Source organism: Cydia pomonella, chromosome 8, assembly GCF_033807575.1.
Source record: "Cydia pomonella isolate Wapato2018A chromosome 8, ilCydPomo1, whole genome shotgun sequence".
Taxonomy (NCBI): domain Eukaryota; kingdom Metazoa; phylum Arthropoda; class Insecta; order Lepidoptera; family Tortricidae; genus Cydia; species Cydia pomonella.
The window spans coordinates 5,779,665-5,790,148 of NC_084710.1; the positions used below are offsets into that span (position 1 = coordinate 5,779,665).

The 10,484-nt window shown below is 37.6% G+C and overlaps 2 protein-coding genes across 2 annotated transcripts in view; both read right to left on the reverse strand.

Moving 5' to 3' along the window:
* Nucleotides 1–1,578, reverse strand: part of LOC133520310 (intermembrane lipid transfer protein Vps13-like) — an 89,239-nt gene extending 87,661 nt beyond the window's left edge. The window contains 2 exon segments of the mRNA XM_061854679.1: nucleotides 1,085–1,171; nucleotides 1,254–1,578. Coding sequence (XP_061710663.1) covers nucleotides 1,085–1,171; nucleotides 1,254–1,353 — 187 coding nt within the window. The 5' untranslated portion in view covers nucleotides 1,354–1,578.
* A 5,076-nt stretch (nucleotides 1,579–6,654) lies between these two features.
* On the reverse strand, nucleotides 6,655–10,402 carry LOC133520444 (CTP synthase-like). The gene is made up of 3 exons (XM_061854861.1): nucleotides 9,728–10,402; nucleotides 9,069–9,157; nucleotides 6,655–8,212 (listed from the first exon to the last, which is right to left on the reverse strand). The coding sequence occupies exons 1-3, from the start codon at nucleotides 9,826–9,828 to the stop codon at nucleotides 8,112–8,114; spliced, it is 291 nt and encodes a 96-aa protein (XP_061710845.1). The 5' UTR covers nucleotides 9,829–10,402; the 3' UTR covers nucleotides 6,655–8,111.
* Between the last annotated feature and the right edge of the window lie 82 nt (nucleotides 10,403–10,484).

A 10,484-nucleotide genomic window follows, 5' to 3' on the forward strand; every position in this document is an offset into this window, starting at 1 on the left:
CATTTTCACTAGGTGCTCTGAGCTTGTTCGTTTGTTTGGTGAATGGAAACAGTTCCTCCAATAGTAAATAGGGAGAGCAAACATTTGCTCCGAACACTACGTGACAACCTGGCTTTACAGTTCATGTATCTAGCTTGCATGCAAATTTATAATCAGTAACAAAAAATAAATTTAAATTAATATAAAATGTCAAATTGAATAATAACAAACTGGCTGAATCTGTGATCTTCATATTTTTTGTAAGGTGGAGGAAATTGATTCTTTAGCAATAGTCATGACTTTTGACATTGACTTTTCATAGCATTATTTTTAATGTTTGTTCGGGTCAAATATTGCAAGCTAAAATTTAGCTAGCAATATTTAAGAATAAGAATAAGAATATATACAATATGTATATAAAAATAATCACCACTTCTCATTATTCAATTGAGCTTAAACTTCATAAGTTAAAAATGTAATCCGAAAAAAAACATAAGTAAGAAATATTTTGAAAACCATTCTGAGCAGATCATAACTTAATCAGCCCCAGAATTAGAGACCTAGGGCCCCTAGGCACTTGGTATGGCACTAAGAATTTAGGCTAAGCACTAGGGCCCCCTTCTCAATCTCAAAATTATTGTTAGGTTGCATTGGCCCCTAGGCCCGGGCCTTGTAGGCCTAGGCGGAAACCCATCCCTGACCTTAATGTCAGTGATTAATGATATCTTAATAGCATTATGCTGCTTTCAAAATGTTTAGTAATACATTATGAAAGCTTTTTTTATAGAAATAAAAATTAAAGCTATTTGTACAAATACTCACTAACTGTAATCAAATACTTTACATAAATACCGTAATATTGTTTATACTTGACCCAAATCTGAATATCTGACAAATTGACCTTGTGAACTGTCTTCAAACTATTATTTTGATCTTATATACCACTTTAGTAAATAGTGTGCAAATATCCATAAAAACTTTATTGCATAGAAACCAATGCTATGACAAATGCATCAAAATAAAACCTTACATTTAAGATTAAGAGATAATGGAATAACAATAAAAAGTAGGTAAGTAAATTATGATGCATTGGAACAGAACTTACCCAAATGTCCATACACAGTCTGAACCGGGATGTTTAGCTCTTCCAAGGCATTTTGCTTCAACTTCAAATTTTCCAGCACCACATCGCCTAAAATAACATATTATACCTTAAACAACCGCATATTATTGGTTAGGCATGACATCATACCAACATGCGTAAAATCACCTACCACCCCATATTCCCAGTTTCAACTGGGACCGATTCAAATTTTCCACATAATCCCCAAGGAACCTGTTCAGGACGTCCACCACAATGGATTCGAACACCATCGTGAATCAGATTCAAAACAATAATATAATTTACGACTGATTATTTAAAACGCTCATGGCAATGTGCAGCGACAACACATCGCCGACCCAAAAGAAAGACACTCTAATTTATTTTGTTTAATTATTTATATTATGGCAAATTAACATGTTTTTGAAATAATCGCGAATAAATTCAGAATAGTTTCCTGAATTATCACACCAGCACAAAATAGCATTGACGATTGTCAATGTTGCAAGGTATTGAAAAAATATTATCGAGAATATTTTACTGCTGATGAGGATAAATGTACAATACTAAAAGCTTAGATGGCCTACCGCGAACACTGAAGGTCGCAAATTTGCGGACATCTTTCTCTGTCACTCTAATTACGGCTTATTTGGAGTAAAAAAGAAACATGTCCGCAATTTTAGAAGTTCGGTGTTCGCGGTAGGCCTTTTATGGCGATGTAATCATTAAAAAAAACCGGCCAAGTGCGAGTCGGACTCGCACAGGAATGGTTCCATACCAGTATATATAAAAATGGTCACCCATCCAAGTACTGACCCCGACCGACGTTGCTTAACTTCGGTGATTGGATGAGAACCTCGAAATTGGAAATAAATGTTTATTTTATTCTGTTTTTAGTATTTGTTGTTATAGCGGCAACAGAAATACATAATCTGTAGAAATTTCAACTGGCTAACTATCACGGTTCATGAGATAAAGCCTGGTGACAGACGGACGGACGGACAGCGGAGTCTCAGTAATAGGGTCCGGTTTGACTCTTTGGGTACGGAACCCTAAAAAATAAGACGAATTCCTAGTTTATGGAGTTCATAGGCCCTACCGGGAACCACGTTCAACGTGTTGCCTCCCTGTCACACTTACGTACGAATTTACAACTGCAACAGAGAGGCAACACGTCGAACGTGGTTCGCGGTAGGCCCTCAGAACTCATAGCTCTCGGCAGTAAAAATCTTTGGGGGATTTGTATTGCCATGAGCTACGAGTATCTATATATTTGCTGAATTATTTCTCAATGTCGCTAGATGGTATCAGGTATCGCAAATGTATCAATTAAAAACAAAAAATAAGCGGAGCAAATATAATAATAAAATCCTTTATTGTGCACTACTGGACAAAAGTTCGTATTACAAACAAAGACAGGACTTAAATGAGTAGGTAAAGGTAACAACAGGCGGACTTATCGATATAAAGCGATCTCTCGAATATATATATCATAGAGAATTTGAAAAAGCGGTGGATTGTCAAAAAGAAATTGTAGCCACCGTAAATTTACTGCTATCCTTCGCCTTCGACACATGATTAAAACTTTTAGAATGCCATTAGACTTTGATCATTATTCATTCACTGATATCTAAATACAAAAAGAAGAAACTGACTGACTAATATATCAACGCACAGCCTAAACCGGTGGTTCTAGAGATTCCAAATTTGGCACGTAGGCTCTTTAGTTTAGAAGGTCTGAGGGTGCACTAAGAAAGGATTTTTCAAAATTCACCTCCTAAAGGGGTGAAATGGGGGTCCAAAATATGGAGATCGAAAGATGGCAGTAAATTTACTACAAAGTTTTCTTTGACAAAACACCTCTATTTCAAATTCTCTCTGATATATATATCAACATGTATTATCAACACAATTTTTATTGCACTCTCCCTGCTTCCTCTTTCTTTTCTTTACAGTACAGACGGTGCTACTTTACCGCACGCAGTGCGATTGTTAGCACATTACGTAACTATGTCCAAAATTATTTTAAAGGGCCATATGTACTGCAGAATGTTGAACGATACATGTGTAAATAGGTAATTCGCTAGTCATATTGATTTAAAACACTCCCTTTGGTCGTGTTGTAATGTATCCCCACTCGTTGCGAATTTCCTATTTTGGCAGTTGTATTGTAATATATTTTAAGTGTATTTTAGTTTCACTATTACTAACATTTTTCTGTGATGACTAAATAGTAAATACAAACATAACATAATTTTGATTAGGTAAGCGTACATTGTGTGTTATCAATATTATCATTGAAAAACAAAACACATTTTTGTAGCTTCAGTAAGCTACTCCAATGTAGTCTTTCTATTGAACATACGTGTGCATAGTGCATATGCATAGTGGTGCATGCAATTTGTTATGCTATGCGCCACTATGCATACACATTGCTATATATAATGGCGCATAACAATCGTATATATTATAATCGTATCGTAGATAAGCTACTTTGTACGTATACTTCATTTCTATGCGCGAGAGTAAGATATTCTTTTACATGATGTCCAGGAATTCTTCATGGTTTAAACAAAATTAACAGCAGAAAAATATATTAATTTCCTGCATATATTTTACAGAAATATCTGAAATTATTTTTTTGTTGGCAACATTTTTCCATGTGTCAAATCTGACAGAAGATTTTGTGATCTAACCTTCTAAAAGACATTCAAGCGGTAAGGCAAAGGCAAAGTAATACAGCCAGTAAAACACAGTCAGCCGCAAAAAGATTGTAGAGTCCGACCAAAGAATACTCACTTATCGGCCCCTTATATTTTCTAAGAGTACAGTATTTGCAGGTGGCTTACCGCTTCAAAGCTGTATGCCGCCGCTGCGTAATCTAAATTGTATTTTTTTTCTTATTTACGTAATGCATGTTAATTATAAGATGTACCTAATGTTTTGAAAAGATGTGTCCCGCCGAGTTTCTTGCCGGTCCATATTGGGATACCCTCCTCCAATTGAGGGGGGATTTAAATCTTCTTGAGTAAAGGGGCCTACCGCGAAAACCTAAATTCTCAAAATGCGGGGATCTTTCTCTTTTACTCTTACTAAGCCTTACTTAGAGTGACAGAGAAAAATGTCCGCAATTGACGAACTTCGATTTTCGCGGTTATAGCCCAGAGGTGTAGGGTTAGAACCGGTGTAGCTTTATTTCACGTTCATAAGCGCATTGTAATATGCCTACTTGAATAATAAACTATCTTTATCTTAAAAGCCGCCCAAAATTCCGTTAGAAAAATATCAAGAAACCACCCAATAATATATATACCTATATGTTAACGACACCAATTATGGGACATATAAGAGGAAATTTGGAGTATTTTTGATATTTCACCAACATCTTTAAAATTTCGAATTATGTATTTCATGAAAGCTACTTCAATTGGTTTCAATATTATTATCCAATTAAAACTATGTTTTTTTGCTCCAGTCATGGGATGTATGGCGCAATTAATTTTCAAACTAACAAATGTCAATGAAAAAAGCTCTTTAGCTCTTGTTTATAAAATGTTGAGTTCCATTATAGGGGTGTTTACTACATATATAGGTTTATTCAAAATAATACAACATACTTTGCACAGCAACATATTATTTATTCGCATGAAACATTAATATTACAAGTATTCGAATAGTAAACACTCATGGAATGCTCGTGTACCCATTTGCTTAGAAAGGTTTTGTGATCGTATATGTGTGCTTTATATGTTTACATAGTAAAGGAATTGGGGCCATTTTTTATTGAATCGTAACCTTTTTGTTTTTGAGACCTTCAGGCCAACTCACTTAGCTGTATATCTGGTTTTCTACCAGAGAAGAGTAGAGAAGGTTCCTTATGCATACGCAGCATAAGTATGTCCAAATATTTGCCTGCATCTCTTTCATAGAATAAAAAAAAAAGAAATGGAGAACTTCATTTGCGCAAACAACCAATTAATTTATTTTCAATCTGTAAAATACTAGTCAACCTAAATTGTAATTATTTGCACTGGTTTAAATTTCACATCACTAACATTCATATTTTTTTACATTTTAATTAACATCAAGCACAATTAATAAATTCAATAATAAATGATTTACATCATTTCGTTACTAAAGGTTTATATTATTTTATATTAAATAGTAACCTTCATTAAAACCATATACAAAATATATTTATTCTGTTACTAGAACATTCCAAACAGTGCTAAAATCTATATATTTTTAGAAATATATTTACGAGGGTCATGCCAAAAGAAGTTAGATACTCTATGGTCATTTGATCGATACTGGCCAGTTATACACCATTGTAAAGGTAGGTTATTTGCTAATAAATTCAAATATGGAACACTCGGAAAATGTTAGGATTCCTTTTTTAATTATTTTTTTTCTGGGTAATTTTGGAGGGAAATTTTCGCAACAATGGAGCTCACTCGACGTGATTTTCGTGTTATGATTTATTATGATTTTAAAAAAGGTTTAAAACCTCAAGAGTGTTTTGAACTTTTAGTTTCAACTTTTGGCGAGTCTGCTTGTTCACGTGCAACTGTTTTTAATTGGTTTGCTGAATTTAAAAGGGGACGAGAGACCTTTGAAGATGAGGCGAAGACCGGACGGCCGCCAACCGCAGTCACTCAAGAAAACGTACAGGCTGTGGAAAAAAATGTTCGTGCGAACCGACGAATTACATATGCAGAGCTCGAGCGTGAGCTGGGTATTGGATCAGCAGCATTGCAAACTATAATTCATTATCATCTGGCCCTTCATAAGCGTTGTTCAAGATGGGTGCCGCACAAACTCACCGATTTGCAAAAAGACCGCCGCGTAGATTGGTGCAAATTTATGATAGATAAATTCGACGCTGGCGAGAAAAAAAATGTATATGATATACTTACAGGTGACGAAACATGGCTATATAACTACGACCCCGAAACAAAGCGGCAGTCCACAGTATGGTGTTTTGAAGATGAGCCGACGCCAACAAAATGTCGCCGAACCCGAAGTACACAAAAACAAATGATTGCCTCATTTTTCTGCAAGACGGGACATATTGCTACGATAGTGCTAGAAGATCAAAGGACAGTCAACTCTGAATGGTATGTGACAGTTTGTGCCCCCAGAGTACTGTCAGCTTGGTGTGACAAGCGGCCGAAATCGGGAACTCAGCACCTGCTCTGGCACCATGACAACGCTGCCCCTCACACTTCTGCTAGAACACTTGACTATTTCAGCTCAAAAAACGTGACTATCTTGCCCCACCCGCCATATTCCCCCGACCTAGCCCCTTGCGATTTTTACTTATTTCCCAAAATTAAAGAAAAATTAAAAGGAAGGCGATTTGAGAACAAAGAAGATGCCCTGGCTGCGTATAATTATGAAATTTCTGAGGTATCTAAAGAAGAGTGGTCATCGGTATTTTCTAAGTGGTTTAGACGGATGGAAAAGTGTATACGTGTTCACGGTGACTACTTCGAAAAAATAGATAGCTGTAATAAAGAATAAAGTCGGTAACTTTTGAGTATCTAATTTCTTTTGGCATGACCCTCGTATATCCATCTTCAATTGCGCATTACAACAGCCATGTAATCACAAACATTTATAATTTCAACATTATAATCACAAATAACAATCACAACTCAGACAAAACTAATAGTCATTCAATTCACTCAATATATACTCTTCTTCTCAAGGAACGGAATATACAGAATAAGATCGCAGGTGTCACATTGTTATAAATTGAATGATAATAGTCATTCCAGTAATTTATGGTTAAAAAAATAGAGTTTAATAAGCTATGATGATGATAACACTGTACACAATGTCAAATATGTATGTATTTCGGTAAAAGAATAAATACATGACAATAATTCATATGCAATAGAATCTATAGTTTTGAAACACAAATCGAGCAACAAAGTTTACACTATTTGTGATAAATACTTTTTATTCACTTTGATAATAATTTGTTTTGATTCATGTTTTTCGATTAATCTATGATATTTATTCTGTCAGTAGGATGTCAAGTCAACTTCAATGTTTAAAAAAGTGTTTAAATTACCTCCTAGTTTAAATGTAGACAGATCAATATATTAACTTGCTTATCATTTCTAACTCATTTGAAGGACGGGCCTTACGGGCACTAAGAATGGTGCTAGTTCAGTGGTGTCACGAATTCGAGTCAATCGAGCAGTCTACCAACTAGTTGCGTCAAATCGCGCGCGCGATGTAAACTCATCAACCAATCGCGTTGTGGGGTTAGACTACACGATTGGGGCGAATTAGTGTGCGTGACACCGCTGTACTGGCCCCATTCTTATTGCCCGTAAGACCCGTCAATGTTTGAAGGCGAGTCCAGATCTTGCGAATGCGACGATCCTTCGTTCGATGCTCGCTAATAGTTAGCGAATCTTTCGCGACATCTGGATGCGCCTTAATTATACATGCTTTTATACTGTTACAAACTTCAGCTCAATTCAGCTAGCGTATTATAAGGATTTTGTCAATACAAAAATTAGTTCATAAAAAAAAATATTCTTAAGCTTAAATTATGGCTTACGTGCTACACGTATCCATGCATAATAGAAAATAAAATAATTGAAATATTTCTGTGGTGTGGTGTCACCAAAATTAAAACTATATGTTATAAATGCTTGATGAACGGAAATCATAATGATATGCATAACACTATTATTTCGAAAAGTTTATTTATAGTTTAATTTTGGCGAATGTCAAATACTATACAACATAATAAATTCTAAAAATATTTCGCTTCAGTATAAAACATTAAAAATAATAAGATACATTGGATATATTGTAGGTGCTTGTTTCAGCTTAAGTAGTGTTATAAAACTAAAAATTCATATTATGCTGTATAATATCGACTAGAAAACTTGAACATAAATGTAACTGCTCCAAAGTTAAGCTTATACTAAGTTCATGAGTCAAGAACAGTTAAAAAGTGATTGATTATTTGTGAAATGAAAATTACTACTTAAACATAAGTATTAATTTATTTAGCTACTCCATTAACCTGTTTCGGTTTTCCGTTTTCAATCGTTGTTTTTTCTTCTGTTAGGCTAAGAGATGAGAGGGATATGTCGTCTTCTTCATCTGTAAATATATAGAACACTTCATTAATCCATAAACGAACATCACATATTACGTTAATATTTTATAAAACATACATAAAAATCAGCCATGAGAATTTAAGAAAAGTAATATTTTTACCTAACTTTAGCACCTTGTACCGGACAAATGGCCGTCGGGCCAATATAGCAAGTATGCAGACATTAAAACTACATACTAACACTATATTATCCCATACATTTTATTCATGATAAAATAAGTAAGATCTGGCGGCTCTGGGATCTTGCTCTACAACTAATATTACAAGCAGAAGGAGTTGAAAATAGAGTTCCGGTTAATCTGGGTATAATATTAGCTGAAAATTGTTGAGCATTTGACTTATCATTCGTCGCGACATCTGCTACATCGGCTACTGGACGCTAGATGTCGAATGCGAAAATAATAACCGTTTTCGTAAGAAAGTTGATGTATGGAGTGAGCACTCTATGCTTACTTATTTCACAGCTAGTGCTAAAGCACAGAAGGTCCTGACATTTAGCTACTCAAATTGATCAACGACTCAGTCGGCATTAGAAAGTCTGTTCTTGGTCTATCTGTATTCAACACTACTCAAACTAAGTATGTGGGTAATACTGAAAGTTTCTGGAATGAGCCATTTAGAGTTTACGCTGTGAAAATATAACTTATTGACTATTGTTCGGTGATGATTTGTATTTAAGGAATGCTGTTTAAAAATTATATGTCAGGGATTTTTTATAATTTTTAATATTCCAGGAACTTTCAGTACGACCTAAGTATATGTTTGAACTTTCAAGTTTGTACAGTTTTACTTGCCAGTTTTGACACAACAAGTTTCTACAAATTTACTTACTACACTCACCAGAACTGACGTCAGACAGGTTTCTGGGACTCAGGCGACACCCTTTAGACATGTAGTTCTTGAGTTTTCCCAGTGACGCGAGTATTAGCCTGGAAAAATACAAATTCGTGAAGTTTAATGAAGTAATTTTGCACGCAATTCGCAAAACGCAGTCTATTATATGGAATTTTGAGTTCCAAAACGTCCCGCTTGGCGCGCTGTTTCTGAATCCCATACAAAATGAGAATTAACGCAAACGCGTTAGTTCACGTTTCGCTATCGAATAAATTTACACTAGGGGTACAGATCAGAAGTTGTAATATAACGCCTCGAGTCTCGCTGACGCAAAATTGTGTGAGAAAATCCTAAACACGAGATTCCATACAATACAAAAAGTATGAAAAGTCAAAAACGTCGTCAAGTACCTATCTATAGATCGAAAATTTCAGTTTCCAAAAAGGAAATTTCAATGACAATTTCTAGAAACTCCTGAGAACATTTCCAACTGTTAGGAAGTTTTACGAACTTGCACAACTGCACCGATACAGTACTACGGGTGGTTCTTGTCGACGAATCTGATTCTGCCTGACTCAAACAAATTTCTATGAAGGGGGGGGGGGGGGGGGGGGGGGGGGTCAGTTATCTCTGCAGTTGATTGTACTGGGTATGTGTATCCTCACCCCAGGAAGGGCGGGCTGGGCGACAGCGGGCGCGACAGGTACTCGGGGTGGAACTGCACGGCCACGTAGTAGGGGTGCGCCTCCACCGTGGCCACCTCCATGCAGTTGACTGTACTGGGTATGTGTGTGTCCTCACCCCAGGAAGGGCGGGCTGGGCGACAGCGGGCGCGACAGGTACTCGGGGTGGAACTGCACGGCCACGTAGTAGGGGTGCGCCTCCACCGTGGCCACCTCCATGCAGTTGACTGTACTGGGTATGTGTGTGTCCTCACCCCAGGAAGGGCGGGCTGGGCGACAGCGGGCGCGACAGGTACTCGGGGTGGAACTGCACGGCCACGTAGTAGGGGTGCGCCTCCACCGTGGCCACCTCCATGCAGTTGACTGTACTGGGTATGTGTGTGTCCTCACCCCAGGAAGGGCGGGCTGGGCGACAGCGGGCGCGACAGGTACTCGGGGTGGAACTGCACGGCCACGTAGTAGGGGTGCGCCTCCACCGTGGCCACCTCCATGCAGTTGACTGTACTGGGTATGTGTGTGTCCTCACCCCAGGAAGGGCGGGCTGGGCGACAGCGGGCGCGACAGGTACTCGGGGTGGAACTGCACGGCCACGTAGTAGGGGTGCGCCTCCACCGTGGCCACCTCCATGCAGTTGACTGTACTGGGTATGTGTGTGTCCTCACCCCAGGAAGGGCGGGCTGGGCGACAGCGGGCGCGACAGGTACTCGGGGTGGAATTGCACGGCCACGTAGTAGGGGTG